Raw genomic sequence first — 20,019 nt, 5'->3', positions numbered from 1 at the left:
CTGCTGTCCATGACAAACACTCTGACCCACCAAACACCCACATGCCAGCCCCTGCCCTTCCTGTTACCAGAATTCTGATTTTGCCTGGGCAGCAATGCTGCCATCACCAGAGGATGAATCACGATGGGTTCTATGGCCATCCTGACAATCCTGTCCCTTTGCGAAGGAGTCACTCTCCTGGCCTCCCTTCTAGCCAAGCCTGGCCACAACCATGTGATCCATTGCTGGCCAACGGGTAACAAGGGAAAGTCAACTTGGAGGATTTGTGTCATCTTCTTCCCTGATAAAAGCAACTTTGAACTTTTCTAGCTGCCCCCTTTCTCACTTCTTGTGAGGCTGGTATAGGACAATGTGATATGCAGCTGTGACTATGGTGGCTGTAGAACACAACACAAATTCTTTAATGCCCCTCCCATTCTTTAATGCCCCTCCTATTGCGAGGTGGTATTCTATGTATTGCCCTTTTGAATCTACTTCAACAACAGAGTATAGCACAGGTGACTTCCATAGCTGGAACACATGCCTTAGACCCCTGAGTCTGTGTACCAACCTCACGCCCTGACCTGGTGGTGCTGAGAAGTCCAAGCCACATAAAGAGGCCAAGTGTAGGCACTCCAACTGACAGGCTCTGCTGAGCCTTCCTGAGTCCCTCTAGTTCAGGCACCAGTGTTAGAATACAGAAGTCTCTCTCAATGTTAGAATAAAGATTTCTGCTTCTGAATGTTCAATTCTTCACAACTAAGGCTCCAGAAATTGTGGGGCAAAACTCAGCCATCTCCACTATGCCCTGTTTGCCACTGTGCTCTGTCTGAATTCCTACTCCACAGACTCTATCAGAATCACCAAAAAGGTTGGTTATACCACTAACGGTTACAGTAATTTGCTATACAGCAATAATCCAAACAGACTCCATCTCTCAATCCTAAGGGAAAAGCCAAGAGGGTCAGAGAGCTATTGACCTAGAACCCCAACACCTCTAACCCGCTGCACCATCCCTAACTCCAGACTTGTTTATATGTGAAATCATTCATGTCTTTATTGCTTAAGCCACAGTTACATGAAGGCATCCCTAAGTGATACACCATGCTGCTGCTCAGCGACCCAGATTCAGGCCGGGCGCTCCTTTTTCCCATTAGCTGGGCATGGAAACTTACTGATCTTTCCTTTTCTGGCCTCTCCCTCTCCACACACTACCACCAGAATAATTTTCTAAAACTCACCTCAATCCCATTAGTTTCTTATTTAAAACGTTCAAAGGTTCCCCATTACTTTGCAGGAGTTTGTAGCTACAGCAGGCAACAGAAGCATCTGGAAGAACTTCAGAAGTCTGAGCATTCCAGGCCCTCTGTGTCAAGTGTACATGCAAACAACTCCCAGGCAACTCTGATGGGCAAGTCTAGTTTCAAATCAATGAGGCCTGCCGTCCCCTCCCCTTTCCTTCTATCCCGACAGAGCATGAGGCTTCCTCTTCTGTGCTCCCACTTTACTACCTTGTTGACACTTGTTACCATGTGACTTTTAAAATTTTTCTGTCACCCTCACCAGACAAGGAGCCACCAGAAGGAAAGACCCCTGTCACACAGAAGGTTCTATCCCCAGTACCTAGTACACTCTCTGGAGGACAGTGGCACTCATGTCTTCCCATGATTAGATGAATGGATGAATGAATACAGAACAGGGGTCCTCAAACTATGGCCCGCGGGCCACATGCAAATACAAATATTATATTTGTTCCCGTTTTGTTTTTTTACTTCAAAATAAGATATGTGCAGTGTGCATAGAAATTTGTTCATAGTTTTTTTTTTAAACTATAGTCCGGCCTTCCAATGGTCTGAGGGACAGTGAACTGGCCCCCTGTTTAAAAAGTTTGAGGACCCCTGATATAGAACAATAAACCCCTCATCTTTCTGCCTTCTCAGGTATGTTCTGTTTCCTCTGAAACTCTGCTCGCTCGCTCTCTGCCAACTGAGCAAACAGGCCAAGGAAAATACAGACAACTACAAATTAGACAAAAGTCTGAGGTTTATTATTTACTAGACCCCGGCTTGCCCAGCCAAGGAGGCCTGAAAACTCAAGGGCCAATTCTCTTATCTAACAATCAAGAAGCTGGAGAAACCATTGGAATTTCACAGTGCAAGCACATTTTGAAACCATCCTGGTCCTGTGACTTCATCCATGCCTTGCAAATGCCACTCTGACCACCTGTGATTCACACTGTCGGTCCTCAGCAAATAACCAAGCATGACCTACTCACTAGAATGAGTCCAAAAGGCAGGTCTTATCACAAGAGTGCCTTCCCCAGAAACCTACTTAGCCAGATGTTGCAGGGAGTAGGGGGTGTATTCCCCAGTCACAAAGGGAAACCCCCTTCTTTCGCCAAATCCCCGTTACCTGGAATGTACTTTATTTCACTTTCAAGGATGTTTCTAGGCCATAGTCTATAAAATCAACTCTGTGTTTTACTTACTCAAAAAACATTGGGGAACATGATGCTGATAAGGACCAAAATTACTGCAGACATACTTAATGTATGTTAGGCACCATGCTAGGTACATCACATACTTTCTCATTTTATTTTATTGATTTTTTAGAGAGAGAGAAACAGTGATTTGTTGTTCCACTTATTTATGCATTCATTGGTTAATTCTTACATGTGCCCTTACCAGGGATTGAACCCACAACTTTGGCATTTCGGGATGACACTCTAACCAACTGAGCTACCTGGCCAGGGCTCATTTTATATTTCTAATAATCAGTAGGTAATACCACTATTCTTATTTTAGAAGAAACTGGGTTTTTGAGCAGTTAGACAACTTTTCCAAAGTTCAACAGGTAGTGATGGGCAGAGCTGAGATTTAGACCAGGATCTGCGAGGGGGCAGAGCCTGTATGATCTCTTTCCATGACTCGTTTGCTCTTGCCTCTGCCCCACTCCAACACTTATCTTATCCGTGCTTTACCTAATGAAAAAGAAGGAAGGTAACATTTACCTGTGCCCACACCAAGCACTTTCTGAGTGTTAGCTCCTTTAATCCCCCAAAATCTGTGAGGTGGATATTTTTCTCCCCATTTCACAGATAAACCTACTGAGGCTTAGAGAAGTTAGGAATGTGCCCAAGATCATAGCTCTTGGCAGATAAGAAATTAATTTCAAAGATCATACTCTTTCCACCCCACCATGCTGTCTCCTTCTCCACCCTAAATATGATAGGGCTCTTTTTTTTTCTAAATGATAGAATACCATGTGACAAAGAAAGTCTACCATCTCCCACCTCACAAGGAATACTGCCTCTCAGAGCCCCTCTGGTGTAGAAGAGGCAGAACACTATCATTGGATAAGATCCCTTATCCCTTATTCCTTATTCCTTATCCCCTTAGATTAAGTTATTTAATGTATCTGATTTCCCAAGGCAAGATCAGAGGGACAAGCTACAATGACATAAATACCTTCTAGAGTCCTCTCCCACCAGTGAACAGACAGACATATTCCCTTCATGATCCACATGTGGAACAATACTGAACTCACAACCCAAATGTTCGATCTCACTATGACTGCTGGGCATAAAGGACACACCCACCTATGTGGAGGGCGGGGATCTGTGGAATGTTCGCAGCCAACTTCCCAATCAGGCCAGCACACGCTCACCTTCACTCACTCTTACACCTGCCTATTACTCTCACACATGAACAGACCTGAACCATCAAGCCTCGCTCCACTCCATTTAGACAAGAACTAAAGGATGGCTTTTCCGAATCCATAAACTAGAGGGCGGGAAGCACCACTTGCTCTTTGAAAAAGAACCCGATGCCTCTTGTCTTCTTTCCAAAAAAATTTAAAAGCCATAAAATAAGAAGCCATAGTATGATGGCAAAAACTTCAGTGACTGAACTGTCTGTGGTTTTGTTCTGTTGTTTTAAAGTATCATTATTGAGCACATATATCTCAGATGCTACACTGAATGTATGAGAAACATTATCCCATTTAATCCTGATAATAACCCTCCAGAGAATTACATTACTCATCCCAATCTACAGGTAAATAAACCAAGCATACTAAGAAGCATTCACAAGATCAACAGCTGGTTGGAAGCAGAGCTGAGATTTGAACCCAAGTTCACCTGACTCCCCAAGACACACTACACCCCACAGCTTCCCAGCATTATTTACTATAGCACCTTCCCGAAAAGGACCTTCAAAATCAAAGAGCATGTGAAACTGTAGACATGGGCAATCCCTCTTTGTCCCTATTCAACTTCAAAAACATAAATTGGTGGTTTCTTGGTTTCTCTGTTATCACTAGAATTAAGTCAAAGGAACTACAGTTTTGGAAACAAATCTGATCTATATGAATCACAGGCCTGAAAATGCAATGTGTTTTATACTCATGGCTGGACCCCAAGATTGATCCTGTATTAAAATTATGTAATTTAGGCAAAAAAAAAAAAAGATATCACTAAAATGTTATCATGTACCTTAAAACTTGCCCTAGCCGGGTTGGCTTAGTGGACAAAGCATCAGCCTGTGGACTGAAAGGTCCCAGGTTCAATTCCGGTCAAGGGCACATGCCCAGGTTGTAGGCTCGATCCCCAGTAGAGGGCATGAAGGGGTCAGCCAATCAATGATTCTCTCCATCATTGATGTTTCTATCTCTCTCTCCCTCTCTCTTCCTCTCTGAAATCAATAAAAATATATTAAAAAACAAAAAAACTTTAAAAGCACCTCTTCAATCACATATAATTTACCTTGTGCTGACTTTCTCCATAGATTAATCCGCCCAAATAAGTCTTGAAGAGATTCTCCTTGTAACGTCTTGGTCATACCACCCCTCCCCAGGGAAAGACTGACTTTCTTTGCTACCCTGGAAAGATCTGAGGGGTTTTATTCTTTACTGAGGAAGCTGTGTTTCCTTATGTACATTTAGCCTACCTCAGAGAAGAACTCATCCATGAAGGCTGTGTTGTCAACGGCAATCTCGACTTCATCGGCATCATCATCCTGTGTCAGCTGCTTCTGGGAGAGACACAAAGGAGGTGAGACAAAAAGCACAAGAGCTTGCTAACAGTGCTGGGTGCTCACTAAGGGCCAGGAGCTATAGCTGCCTTAAGCACTTTACACATATAATCTCCTTGAAAACACAGACAGCTCTGGGATGTGTCAAACCCCGAGGTCACCCTGTCTGAATTTAAATCCTAGTTCCACCATTTACTGATTTTTATTTTTTATTTTATTTTTTTTGCAGGGTGGGAGAGGGAGAGACGGGCAAGTTACCATCCTCGCTGTGCCTCAGTTTCCTTATCTGTGAAATGTTAATAATAACACTACTTACTGCATTGTTTAAGAAATCAATGAGATGACAAATATAAAACACTTCTGCACAATGTCTGGCATACTGTAAGTGCTCAATATTGCTAGGTTTGGTGGTGATGGCGGTTGGTGGTGGTGACATTACCAGTCAGAGAACCAAAAACAGAGAGGTTAAGTAACTTAACCAAAGTCGCATAGCTAAAATATGAAAATAGGCAGATTCTAGCCCATCTTGGATTTGGATCCCATGTTCCAACCCTTTCTGCAGTGTTCAAATGCGTGATCCACCCTACCAGGCACCCCTAACAGTTTCCAGCCACAATTCCTCCAAACACTAGTCTCACAGTAGGAGTGAAGATTTTCCTGTTTTCTGAAACCACTATTGCAAAGGAAACAGCACTTTGTGTTGTCCCCTGTCAGTGTTCATGTTTATAAGGAAAAGGAAGCTCTATCCCCAGCCACCCCCAGGGACCTCAGCTTTCTTAACCTCATTCAACTTCCTCTGCAAAATCACTGAATGGCTATCTAAAGGAAGGGCTTCCCTTCCCACAGGCACCAAGGGCCTGAGCTTCTACTAGGTTCTTCTCAAATTTTCTTCCCAGACCACTGCTGTACTGCACACTGGCTATTTCTAAGCACAGACGGAGAACAGGGTGTTGGGGGTGAAGGTGGGAGGGGTACACCTCCTACCCAGCTCCTTCACAACCTTCAGTGGCCTATGGCCTTCTAAGCCAGGACATGTCACTCGCAAACACTCAGAACTCCACAGGCAATGAGAGCCATCAGGGGGCTCTTTTCTTTGACAGCTATCATCTCCCTGATCTCCCACAGAAGATGGAGTTACTGGGACTACCCATCAAAATTTGGGGCTCTCTAGCCATTCAGGGAGTCACTTTTGAGTAGCGCCCCCATCATTTCATTCTGTGGCTCAACTGGAACCATCAGCCACCCAAGTTTAATAGCCACATTCAAAGGAGTTAAATTTGAGGAGCTGCTACAGCCCCCACAATTATCTTCCTAAAACTAAGAACTGATCATGTCCTTCTGCTACTTAAAGTCATTCAATGACAGCTCACCTCCTAGGACTAATAGTCCCAATGCCTAACAGAGCATGGGGCCCTTTAAGATCAGGCCCCACCCACATTTCTCCCTGTGTGATGCACTCTCTAGACCAGGCACTCTTGCATTTCCTGGACACATCACTCTTTCGTATTGCTGAACTGTCACACAAGGACTTCCTCCTGAAATGCATTTGTCCAGCTGGCAAACTTTTATTTAGCCTTAAAAACTCAATCTCCAACAATCTTAACCTGTCAACCTTACCTGACACTTCCCCACATGCACAACTTAAAACCTCCCCAAGGTCCCAAAGCAGCCAACACACCCTACCGTTAATTACCCCTTTATTTGTCTGTCCTTCCCCCACTGACTATAAACTTCTGCAGGGTCAGTCAGGGTTGCCCTATGTACCTATTACAGTAGATCCCTTGAGTGTATGTGCCTGCCCAAAACACCTTCCTTCGTGGAGATAGCCCTCGCCTTTCCACATGATTCTGGGAAGGTTCTCAGTCATGACCCAGACTCCCTGAGGAATTTGAATTATGAGGGGAACAGAGCACAGTTTAGATTTCCTCTAGATTCCCAGAGCTACCCTCGTTCTGTCCTTCCCAAGCCACCCCCTGGCTTACAGCAGGTTCTCCAGACCTTCCCCAGTGTTCTTTCAATGAGCAGAACAGTATTCTTCCAAAATTTTTTAATTCATTTGGCCAGAATCAGCTTTTGTCACTTGCAATTAGAATTACTTGTACTTTGTCATTAATTAATTTATTCTATATGTATTCTGGACACATATCCTGTAATAGATATGTAACAGCAATGTCATCAATTTTAGCTGAATAACTAATTTCCACATAGACTAGCAGCCTAAATTCACCCAGCAGTTTGTAAAGTTTGTAAATGCTCTCTTTATCAACTATCACCAATACTTGGGCCTCCCAGCAGCCTCCAGCGTGCTCATCTCCCATGAAGGATTTCGTGATCCTCACTAGAAAACAGGAACCCAGTTTTCCTCTAGGAAGCATTTGTTGAGAGTTTCCTGTCCTCAAAGGTCTTAGAGACCCACGCTGAGGGGACAAACTCCATGTATATGTGTGTGTACATACATACACCCCCACGCATGAGTGTATCAACTCAGCTTTCTTCAAGACACTGGTGCTAAGAAAGTGTGGCTCAGTGGTTGAGCATCAAGCTATGGATCAGGAGGTCATGGTTCACTTCCTGGTCAGGGCACGTTCCTGGGTGGCTGGCTCAATTCCCAGTGGGTGGCGTGCAGGAGGCAGCCAATCAATGATTCTCTCTCATCATTGATGTTTCTATCTCTCCTTCTCTCTTCCTCTCTGAAATCAATTTTAAAAAATGTATATTTTTTAAAAAGTGAAATAAGGTTACCATCCCAGGATGGGACTGAGGGAAGTTTCTGGAAGCTGGGAACAACTGTGTCCTGGAGCAGGAGAGGCAGGTGCCTAGTTGTCCAGCATGACGTAAATTTTCGAGACCCGTGGAATTTGTACAGGGATCCCCCACTTCCAAACAGCCACCTCTTGGTTGTTGGCAGGCTCAAACAGGGCAGCCTGGTCCACCTCCAGTGAGAGAATATGTGAACTGGGAAAGGGGATGTCTTTGGCAACTCACAGCCTAGGTCCAAAACTTGTTACCCACTGCTGGCTGTGAGACCTCCATCAAGTCCATTACTACTCTGAGGTTTTTACCTATAAACAGTAATAACACCACATACTTGATCACTCTCAGGAGGGTTAGAGAAGATCACATGTGGAAAGTTTCTGGCACAATACTGGGGACACACTGGCACCTAATAAGTGCCCGTTTTCCCCTCACCTAGCCGTGAAGACCTGCTGCCCAAAGAGTGCGTCCTGCTGCCCAAAGAGTGCGTCCTCCTCCTCCTCCTCAGGAGGTTCTCACACTAAAGGCTCATCAGTAAGATTGACTGCACAGCGTCATGACGACCAGGGTTCCATAACACACTCCATTGCATACTGGTCACTTCAACAACTGGTTTAACATATCTGAGCCTTAATTCTCTTATCTACAAAATAGGAGCAATAGTGTCTACCAGGGCTTTCATGAGGATTAAATGAGATAACATTTTAAAGTTTCTTATGCAATGAACAGCACATAGTAACAACTCACTAAAACTCCAGTATATAAGATCTCGCCAACTTCTCTATAGCTTTAACCTGGATCTAAATATCTTTAAACAGGAAGGTGGGCAGGGGAGGAAAGGAGTCTTGTAGAGCTCAATGCAACCATACAGATTCTATCATTAAATTATCTCACTTAGAGATGGGCAAATTAAGGCCCAAGACCAAATAATGAGTTACTAATACAGCAAGGAAGAGAACACAGGTTTCCTGAATGCCACCTTCTCAGGCAGTTCCTCCCACTGTGGTGTTTGGCTGCTTCCAAAAACATAAAATAACAACATGAACAACAAGAGCAACAAATGGCAGATCAGAAAATTCAAGGAAGAGGGTCAATCTCACAGGTGACCTGAATAATGTGGTTATTCAGAGTCACTGGCACTGGGAACTACCACCAAGCTTATGCAGAAGGGACTTAGAGCCCAGGGCTGGGGCTCCTTCCCTTGTGACCCAGCCATTGCCCTAACAGACCAAGAGGCCTCAGGGACCCCAGGGGCAAGGGAAGCACATGGTGCCCTTTATCTTCAGCCCACATGACTGAGCACAGCCAAGAAGAGAACTTCAACATCTTTATCAAGGAATCAAGGCGTGTGGTAATAGGAACGCTCCAGTAGCTGCAACATTAGCCACAGTATAAAAAAACCAACGTATGTGAGAACCATGCGCCCAACTGCCCACTTCCTCTCCCCACACCCTGACCCCAGCCTCCTGCTGCTTCTCCCACCAGGAGGTGGGAGATATTGCCAGTGACTTAGGCAGCACTAAGCTAGAACCCAGGATTTATCACCTTGCCCACCTCTCAAATGTGTTCCAATATTCAGTGAGGACAGCCAGGGCTATGACCTCCTCTCTGGATAGAAAGTGGAAAGAATTCAGGGGCCCAGATCTCAATATGAAGTAATTTAACCTGTGATTCCTCTCACTCAGCACTCACTGCCTTTCTCTCCACTGCCTTCTCTACCATACTTAGTCTATCAGACTCATCAGTTCCTTTAATAAAAAATACTTGCCACATAGAGTCACTGGTAGGTGCTAAATAGCCACAATACTAGCTGCTTTACATAAACTATGTCAACAAAAGTCACCTACATTTTGAAGTTGAGAACCTACAGGACAGAGAAGTTCTACGTTATTCAAGGTCTCCAGCTATTGGTTTTCAGAGTCGGGGCTCAATCTTAGGTTGTGTGTCCCAAGCCCTTGCTTATTCCACTGCACCCTGCTCTAAGCAGCCTATCACCAAAGCAGCCAGGGGCCCAGGAGAGCAGCAGCCCAGCCCTGCAGAAAGCACCCATGGGAGAGAGGAGCTGTGGACCTACAGCACTTGTCTCTATTAAGCCTTGATTTTCTCACCAGGAAAGGAGCTTAGCTTTCCAATTTGGCTTTTTGGAACCTCAGGACACCTCAGAAACCACCCAGGGAAGTAAGGGAAGGGGAGTCAAGCAGGTGGGTCCTCTCCCCCTGGTCAATCTGCATAGCTTCACTTTTACCTGCTTTACACCTTGGGGTTCCCTGTTGTTAAGAGAGGGAAGAAAGGCAGAAAAAAGAAAGAAGGAAAGAAGAAGGCAAGCTTAGCTAGCCAGCTGGAAAACCACTGAAGTTAATGAATGGGTGGCTTCTAAAGAAAAGAGAAAGAAGAGGGAGGGCCCTCACTCCTCTCCAAGTTAAAACACGCTGCAGGCCAGCTGGTGTGGCTCAGTGGTTGAGTGTTGAACTATGAACCAGGAGGTCATGGTTCGACTCCCAGTCAGGGTACAGGCTCAGGTTGCAGACTTGATCCCCAGTGTAGGGCATACAGGAGGCAGCCAAACAATGATTCCTTCTCATCATTGATGTTTCTATCTCTCTTCCCTTTCCCTTCCTCTCTCTGAAATCAATAAAAGTATAATAAAGAAAACAAAAACACAGCTGCAAAGAGGTTAAACTCATTAGCAATTCCATGAGGATCATTACAAATCAGAAGAGCAAGACAGGGACAAAGAAAGAAAGAAGGGACAAGGGAAGAAAAAGGAAGCCACCCAAATGAAGAGGACATCAGTCAGAGGCTCCCTGATTCTCTGCCTGCCACAGGTGCCAGACCCCAGGAAGGCCAAAGGGTTCCAGCACAAGACAGAAGGCCCAGGAGCTCTTGGGAAGTTTTATCAGAGGGGAAGGGACCAGCAATCTACACTGGAAAGGAACAACACTGGTCCTTAACTTCCCATAGCAGGGTATTAAAGGATGTGGCTAGCGGGGGCGGGAGCCCTCCTGGCACAAGCGGGTGATCACAAATTCTTGCTCCTCTTCCTCTCCATATTTAAACAGCTCTTTGCTCAGAAGATACATACTCTTCTTTATAAACCCAGATTTTTCTCCCAATAAATTTGATGCAAAGAGACAATGGCATGATTTTTCTTGTCCCTGCTCCCCACTTTCCCCACCTGCCTCCCTCTAGGATGAGGGGCTGTGGAATCCCAAAGATGAACGTCACCACTTCCAAAAATTCCAAACATACACACACACCACACAACACACTGCCCAACATCTGGTTTTTCCAGTCCCTCTTCTTTAATTAAAAGAAGCCAGAAATTCGGAGTAAGCCTGTCAACTCTCAATAGGCACTCAGTGCTCTGTTCCCCATTTAAAGAATCAGATGGCAGTTTTCCAATGCCCAGTTCTCCCTCCTACACTGTTTTTTTTCTCATCCACTGAAACCCTCCCAGAGGGACCACTTCCCCTTTCCGCTGAAATGCATCTTCCCCAACACACTTGTCAGATGAATCAAGAGGAGACATACAGATAATGAACCCTAGGTGAAGGCTCATACTTTTACTTTCCAGATGTTCTAGTTGAACATTTGGAAGCAAGAACCAGCCTTCTTTGGAAGATGAAGACAATGGGGAATAAACTCAATACCAAATCAGCCCAAGGCCAGCAAGCTGGTGGACAACTGGACAAAAACCAAAGTCCCTGATGACCCCACCCCATGCATTCTGCCATAACAATCACACTACTACACAACATGTGTGTGTTTGGTTTCAGACTCTCTTGTGGTTTCAAATATATTATTTGATTCTCATGTCATCCCTAGGAGAGACAGATATTACTTTCTCCATTTAAAGATGAGGTAATTACTTAATTAGGTTAAATGACTGTGCAAAGTGATTCAGCTAATAATGGTGGCATGAGGACTCAAAAGCAGGTCTGTGGGAGCCCAACACCCTGTTCTTACCTTCTGTACTCCACCTGAAGATACCCTTCCCACTCTGTTTTGATAACACACCTCAGGGGATGCTGTAATGTCAATATAACTAAATTGGATTAATCTATATCAAGAGTGAAAAAGATACTGGTGCATATAATCCTTGAATGTGCATGTATGTAGGAGACACAAAGATACATCTGAGTTGAAAATCCAGCTCTGCCCCTTAGTAGCTGTGTGATCTTAAACAAGTCACTTAACCTCCCTGTGCCTCAATTTCCTCATTTGTAACATGAATACTCTATTCACAGAATTGTTGTGAGGATTAAATTCGTTGATACATATGAAATATCTGAAGCAATGCTGGGTACATATTAAATGCCCAAGACCAGGCCATCTAAAGTGGAAAATTGGGCCCTTTTTTCTCTAAAGAGAGTTTATGCTAAAGATGCAACTCTAACAACCAATTCTCAGAAGCTGAAAGCAGGTCCCTTAGAATGAACTGAAATTTAGTTTATTTATTTGAATAGTCATTTCTTTACTATATGCATTTAAAGAAATAGCCCAGCCAGCGTGGCTCAGTGGTTGAGCATCGACCTATGAACCAGGAAGTCATGGTTTGGTTCCTGGACAGGACACATGCCAGGGTTTCAGGCTCGATCCCCAGTGTGGGGCATGTAGGAGGCAGCCAATCAATGATTCTCTCTCATCATTGATGTTTCTTTCTATCTCTCTCTCCCTCTCCCTTCCTCTTTTTAAAATCAGTAAAAATATATATTTTTTTAAATATATTTTATTGATATTTTACAGAGAGGAAGGGAGAGAGATAGAGAGTTAGAAACATCGATGAGAGAGAAACATCGATCATCTGCCTCCTGCACATCTCCTACTGGGGATGTGCCCACAACCCAGGTACATGCCCTTGACCGGAATCGAACCTGGGACCTTTCAGTCTGCAGGCCGATGCTCTATCCACTGAGCCAAACCGGTTTCGGCAAAAATATATTTTTTTAAAAAACAACACATATCCTCAGGTGGGCATTAAAAAGAATGTCAAAAAATTTTAATAAAAATCTGGTGATGGAAGATGATTTGACTTTGGGTGGTGGGCACACAGTACAATATATAGATCTTGTAACATAGAAATTCATACCTGAAACCTAGATGACCCTATTAACCAATGTCACCCCAATAAATTTAGTTGTTTAAAATAAATAAATATTAAAAAGAAAGTAAAAAGCATCCAGGTTTCATCTCCATATGCCATGTCCATTCCTATCTGCTTTTGCTTCTCAAAATCTAGGTCTAGAGATGGAGCAATGAAAGAAGATGGAAGTTCACCTAAACAGAGAAAGGAGAAAAGAACAAAAACACCCTCTAGGTAGATGTTATCTATACTCTGTGGTTAGAGAGGTTAATTCAGTGGGAATCACAGCCAAAATGGAACAAAGATGGGACAGGCTGCTGCATACAATCCATTGTTTACAGTGCATTAACCTAGGTGGGGTCTCATAACCAACCACAACACCCACAACCTTCTCCTTCTCACTACAAGGTCCCACACAGAGTAATAGAGTCATTCATTCATTCATTCATTTTTTCCAATAGTATTCATTAAACATCTACCATCTGCAAAGCAATAGTACAGACACTGGAGACACACAGACCCGACTCAGCCCCGCCTGCTCCAGACCTCACTGTCTCAGATGGGAGGCACAGGCACACAGGTCATTCATTACAAGTCCACTTACATAAGAATTGTATACCCAGGAGAGGAGGGGATGATCAGTCTCACCTGCATTCAAGGCAGAGCCTGAGGAAGACAGAAGCCTATTAGAGATGTATGCAGAGGTGACTCATTGGGGAAATTTTGAAGATGGAATGGATTCCCCCAAGGATAACTTCAGGAAGGCCATTGTGGTGAGAAGACTACACCTTTTTCCTGTTTTCTCTATGCTCCCAGGAGCCATTCAAGTAGATTCAAAGAATACCTTCTGCTTCCTGAAGAGTTCTGGTCCCCTTTCAAACCTTCCTCCCCTTCTCCAGCCTTCTTCACTCTTTTCTGACTCCCTCCCCGCAGCAACCCCACAACATCCAGTTCTCAAGGATATAGGAAGGAGGAAGGAAGTAATAAGGTCTTCTCTATTCCATTCTCAGCCTTCTCCTCAACCCTTCCTTTCATTCAACCTGCCCCACAAGCCCCTTCATCCTCGTGGTCCTTCCAGAACACTTCATTAACAGTTATAAAGAAAAGGATTTAAATGTAAGATGGGAAGTCATAAAAATCTTACAAGACTCCATAGGCAGCAAAATATCAGACATATGTCGTAGCAACATCTTTACTGATACAGCTCCTAGGACAATGGAAACTAAGTAGAAAATAAACAAATGGGACTACATCAAAATAAAAGGCTTCTGCACAGCAAAAGAAACCATCAACAAAACAAGAGACCCCACTCCATGGGAGAACATATTTGCCAATGTTAGATCTGATTAGGGTTTAATCTCCAAAATTTATAGGGAATTCATACAACTTAACAAAAGAAAGATAAACAATCCAATCAAAAAATGGGCAAAGGACTTAAATAGACACTTTTCAAAAGTGGACATACAGAAGGCCAAGAGACATATGAAAACATGCTCAAAGTCACTAATCATCTGAGAGATGCAAATCGAACAACAATGAGGTATCATCTCACAACTGTCAGAATAGCTGTTATCAACAAATCAACAAATGACAAGTACTGGTGACGATGTAGAGAAAAGGGAACCTTCATGCACTGCTGGTGGGAATGCAGACTGGTGCAGCCACTAAGGACTAACTTTTTTAGTCCTCAAAAAAATTAAAAATGGAACTCCCATTTGACCCAGTAATTCCACTTCTAGGAATATATCCCAAGAAATCAGAAACACCAATCAGAAAGGATATATGCACCCCTATGTTCATAGCAGCACAATTCACCATAGCTAAGATCTGGAAATATCCTAAGTGCCCATCAGCAGATGAGTGGATTAAAAAACTGTGGTACATCTACACAATGGAAGACTACACTGCTGTAAAAAAGAAGGAACTCTTAACCATTGCAACAGCATGGATGGACCTGGGGAGCATTATGCTAAGCAAAATAAGCCAGTTGGAGAAAGATAAATATCACATGATCTCATTTGTGGAATATAATGAACAACATAAACTGATGAACAAAAATAGATCCAGAGACAAAGAAGCATCGAACAGACCATCAAACCTCAGAGGAAAGGCAGGGGAGGGGAGGGGGGAGGGTAAGAGATCAAGCAAAGGACTTGTATGCATGCATATAAGCATAACCAATGGACACAGACAGTAGGGAAGTGAAGGCATGTGCTGGGGGTGGGGGGGTGGGAGCAGCTGGGGAGAGGTCAATGGGGAAAAAGGAGACATATATAATACTTTAATTAATAAAGAATTTAATTTTTTTTAAATGTTATAAAGATAACATTTGTGAGCACTCCACATGTGCTAAGGGTTCTTCTAAGACACATGCTTTATATTTACCAAGGCACTTCATCTCACAGCAACCTTCTGGGGACCTCCCCATCTGACAGCTTAGAAAACTAAACATAAAAATGACCAGTAACCTGCTGAGATCATGCAGATGGCACGTGCCTGAGCCAGGACAGCCTGGGCATTTGGTGGCAGGGTCCTGGTCTCAACCATCATGGAGTGGTGCCTTCTAAGAGCAACCCACCCCAGCTGCAACACGCATCACCGGCCAGCGGAAACGCACTTCCAAAGCACTAAACACAGATGCCACCCCCGCAAGGTGGTGAAACACAAGACTGAGAAGCTGGCACAGGCCGGGGGAAGCTAAGAAAACATGACAACTATATGCAGCATGGTGTCCTCGACTGAACCCTAGAACAGAAAAAGGGACGTTCGTGAAAAAACTAGTGAAATCCAAATAAACTCTGATTGTTAGTAAATAGCAATGTACCAATATCAGTTTCTTACTTTCGACCAACGTACCGTCGTAATTTAAGGCATTAACAATGGAGAAAAACAGGTGAGGGGTAGACAGGAACTCTCTGTACTATCTTTGTAACTTTTCTGTATAGCTAAAATTAGTCTAGAATTTTAAAAAGTCAATTTTAAAAATAAAAGCAAATCTGATGCCCTACCAAGCTGCCCTAACCCAGACAACTAAACATACCAGACTGTATACAGTCCACTGATCTCTTTAGGTGGGGGGTTGAATTTCACTCAGGCTCTAGACAGAAACTGGGGAATGTCGCCTTGGAAAGGGTCCAATGCCAGAAAACAGACTGACCTAACAGTGGAGACAGTGGTGAGAGGAGGAAATGGCAGAGGGGCCTAATAGGAAGATCAGGCCCCTCCAGGTAAGTTCATTGGCAGAACATCCCCATTCATCCACTGATGGTATGGGTGACAGCTGTGCCGGCTGTGGAATGGGAAGTGAAGATACAGGGGGAATGAGGCATTCAGGGTCTGTGCTATCTCAGAGAGCAGGACATCGAAGGGTAGGTGGCCTCTGAAATTAACAGTGTGTAGCTGCTTTTATATATCAACAAAAATAGTTTGTGGAGGTCCCAGGAAGGCAGAGTAAATGCTGTCTGCTCAGAGTCCGAAAGTTTTTCTGCAGTGATGATATCAGAACTGAACCCTAATGGGTGTTTAAGATTTGGCCAGGGGGAAATGGGGCAGCCAGTGTTTCACTGTGGTATCCACATCTTCTCCTTCGTTTTCTCTCTGAACAAGAGCAACCTTCCATGATGTAATGGGCTGGGCGTTGGGATATAGCTAGGAGCCCTGAAACTGATCCATCCATGTCCCTGAGGGTGGAACCAGTGACTCTGGCTCCATCAACAAATGTATGGGTTCCCAGAGTTAATGCTGAACTTCAGGCAAGTAAGGATTCACCAACCCACAGGGAATGGAATGGGAAGAGTAAGTCATAATAATGAATAAGGCATGTGTAAGGGCCAAGCTGCTGTTGATTAGTCAACAAATGTTTAATAGGTAACTAACTACCATTAAACAGAGTGCTAGGCACTGAGCCCCAGAGGAATATCCCATCTGCCACTGCCTGTGCATACAGTGGTTGGGGAGATGAACAAATACAGTATAGGGCGACATATAAAGCAAGAAAGATATACTTGTTGTTTTTTTTTTTTTTAATATATTTTATTGATTTTTTAGAGAGGAAGGGAGAGGGATAGAGAGCTAGAAACATCGATGAGAGAGAAACATCGATCAGCTGCCTCCTGCACGTCCCCTACTGGGGATGTGCCCGCAACCAAGGTACATGCCCTTGACCAGAATCGAACCTGGGACCCTTCAGTCCGCAGGTCAACGCTCTATCCACTGAGCCAAACCGGTTAGGGCGATATACTTGTTCTTGATCTCACTACTTTTGAGCTGGAGATCTCAATCTACTCTGAGCCTCAAGCCCCTTACCTACAAAATGAGAGTGATGTAACAGCACCTTGCCTTGCAGAGTTGAGAGGATTAGAGACAAGGTACATAAGGCACCTAACACAGGTCCTATCCTATAGTAAGTAGCTGCTCAATAAATGATTGTTGTTACAGCAGCTGATATGAAGATGACAAGAAGTAACAGAGCCACTGATCTTAAAGACAAGACCTAGAAGACTGAGTCCATCTCATAAAAAAAAGGGGGGGGAAGATGGGTTCAAGTCCACTCTGTGATAACATATAATCCCACTGACTTATTAGAAGAAAGGTATTTCACTGCAAAGCAATATATGGCCCATAAGGGCTGCTGGAAGGGAGGAAGAATATTCTAGGCTCCAGTTAAAGAGCACTGACTGTGATGAATGAATTTTGGCAGACATGTATGGTTTTGACAAAGGGGAACAGAATGCTGAAAGGGAAGACACATGAACAAGCATTTCTCCCTCAGTAACTGCCAGTCCCCCAGGCCCCACACCCGCAACTCTTCTACACTCACAGGAATATAAATAAAACTAATCCCCTTCTTTCATCCGAGCATTTTCTCTTCTGGCCTCTGGCTGATGGGTCTGTAATCCCTACCCAATCCCTGTTGCACTCATCTCAGCTCTGCTTCCCATCTGCTCACAGCAAACAGCTCACCCAGGGAAGGAACCCTCCCAGGAAGAGAGAGGAGCTGGGGAAGAAATCACTGGCTAGTAGAGGTTTTATCACTGAAGGATGGGGTCTCACTGAAGAGATTCTCAAGTAAGGAGGTTAAGATTTGGTTATGACCCAAAGCGCCTGGCACATAGTAGGGGCTCAATATATATTTACAGAATGAATTAATTTTTAAAGGGGAAGTTCAGGTCTGTGTTTCCATGGGGCTGAACTAACACTGTTATCCTGAGCAACTCTGATCCCAAAAACACACTAGAACTTCAAATGGGGAAGGGACCAAGGACAAGCCCTTTAGGACACAAGACGGAACAGAAAGAGCAAAAAGTAAAGCTGGCCTTTAGAGCCTCAGATGGTTGATTTCATTAGGTGCTGGTTTTGGAGGTGCCAGTACATCCCAAGTCATCTCTATTCCTCTGTAGATCAATCTCCAACAGGGTCCAAAGTCCTTGACCTCTATTCCATACATCACTAGCTTCTCTATTATCATTATCTACCTTTGATTATGAGGGAGGAGGTTCTCTTTTCATAACTTACAGCCCTTTATTTTCCCTATATGGCCACTGACTCTTTAAGACTGGGACTTTATGTAATAATTCTGGCTAACATGATGCCCAGCAGGATGAGGTCAAAAAGAATGAGCATGAACATGCCCACCACAAAGAGGTCAAAGAGCTATGATCGTAGTGTATATGTGGGACACTCGCTAATGGGAGAGTGCTTGCGAAAATTCAGGATCCTTGCCTTACTTGGAAGACTTGAGGAGGAACCTGAGCTTAAGCATCACTTCTTCTGGGAAGTGTCCCCAGCTCCCTAATGCCCTGTCACCATCTCCCACAGGGTATTCCTGCAGTTTAATCACAAAGATGACATCATGTGTCTGTTTCTTGGGTATCTCCCTGTTTGTCTGGGAAACTCTTAAGACCCAGGAAAATGTGTTCACTGTTACACCCTAGCACCATCCCAAGGACCTGGCACACAGTAGGTGTTTAGTAAATGTTTACTGAATGTTTAATAGGTAACTAACTACCTATTAAAGAGGGCCAGGCAAGAGGATCCTGGACAGCAATCATCTGGACTCAGCAGATCCAAAGTTCAGCTAGCAAGAAATCAGCAGGAATCGCCTTGTGAGATAGGGTAGGTATAGGCATTGCACATTCCTGGCGAGCCTGTCCTAGTCACTGAAGAAGCTGACTGCTGAGAAAGCCCACCAGGAGGAGCAGTGCAAGAGATTAGTCAGTTCTTGTGACCATGGCCTCAGGAGGGTGTGCCCTTCAGTGTGGATGCTGCTCCCAACAAGTTTGAGGGATTCATACTTCCTGGGGTGGGTGATTATCATGAATCACCTCCTTTCACCCTCCTAATGACCCTAGGGGAAAGGTATGAGGATCCACTTTACAGGTGCAAGTCTGAGATCTCAGTCCTATAGACTCCAGAGCCTAACAGGTGCTTAGCACAGGCTCACAATGAAACATTATACACAACCACATATCCTCAGAGTAGATGGAGGCCTTAAACCACCTGATTTGCCTCCCCTTCTTCAAAGATACTCAAATCCCTACAACATGCAATGTTCCAACAAATTCTTGCCTCCTCCCTCCCATGCTAAAGGATTCACAATCTCTCCAGCCAGCCTAGCTGATCCTTGGGCAGCGCTGACCACTAAAAATGCTTTAGTGCAGAATCATAATTTCCACCCGACAACTTCACATCTTCTCCCTGTATCTATACAGAGCAAACCTAACCTTCAGCACATGACTGTCCTCCAGCTCTCTGGAGGCGGTTATCAGCTCTCCTCCCCCAGGGTTTAGAAAGATGCCTCAGAAAGAGATTGCATAGGCTGCTCAGTGTGAAACTGGTTTCATGCAGATTAACAAATGTCTTTCCCTGATAAAAGAAATCAAGAGAGAAGATGGTTATCTTGTGGCAGTGAGAGCTGTCTCTGTCCTGGGGGGAGGGGGAGAGAGGAACTGGACTAGAAACCAAAATTTATATAACCTTAACAACAGTCTTCAGGAAAACATTAATATGGAGATCAACCAAATACTTTGTTTTACAAAGGAGGAACAGAGAAGCAGAGAGGGAAAATGACACAAAGGGCCCTAGCTGGTTTGGCTCAGTGGATAGAGTGTAGGCCTGTAGACTGAAGGGTTCCAGGTTTGATTCCAGTCAAGGGCATATGCCTGGGTTTCGGGC

General features: G+C 44.2%; 1 protein-coding gene across 6 annotated transcripts in view; it reads right to left on the bottom strand.

Moving 5' to 3' along the window:
• STX3 (syntaxin 3) overlaps nt 1-20,019 on the bottom strand; it is a 46,044-nt gene that overhangs the window by 23,540 nt on the left and 2,485 nt on the right. For 5 of the 6 annotated variants that reach the window (XM_070428081.1, XM_070428083.1, XM_070428082.1 and 2 more), the window contains exon 2: nt 4,926-5,009. In XM_070428081.1, coding sequence (XP_070284182.1) covers nt 4,926-5,009 — 84 coding nt within the window. The remainder of the gene's footprint in view (nt 1-4,925; nt 5,010-20,019) is intronic. The other variant, XM_070428080.1, reaches the window with a different exon arrangement.

This window comes from Myotis yumanensis, unplaced genomic scaffold (assembly GCF_028538775.1).
Source record: "Myotis yumanensis isolate MYYU_CA2020_CCGP unplaced genomic scaffold, mMyoYum1.0.hap1 SCAF_10, whole genome shotgun sequence".
Classification (NCBI taxonomy): domain Eukaryota; kingdom Metazoa; phylum Chordata; class Mammalia; order Chiroptera; family Vespertilionidae; genus Myotis; species Myotis yumanensis.
The sequence above is the reverse complement of the archived record's forward strand: the minus strand, read 5'-3'. Positions and strand labels throughout refer to the sequence as shown.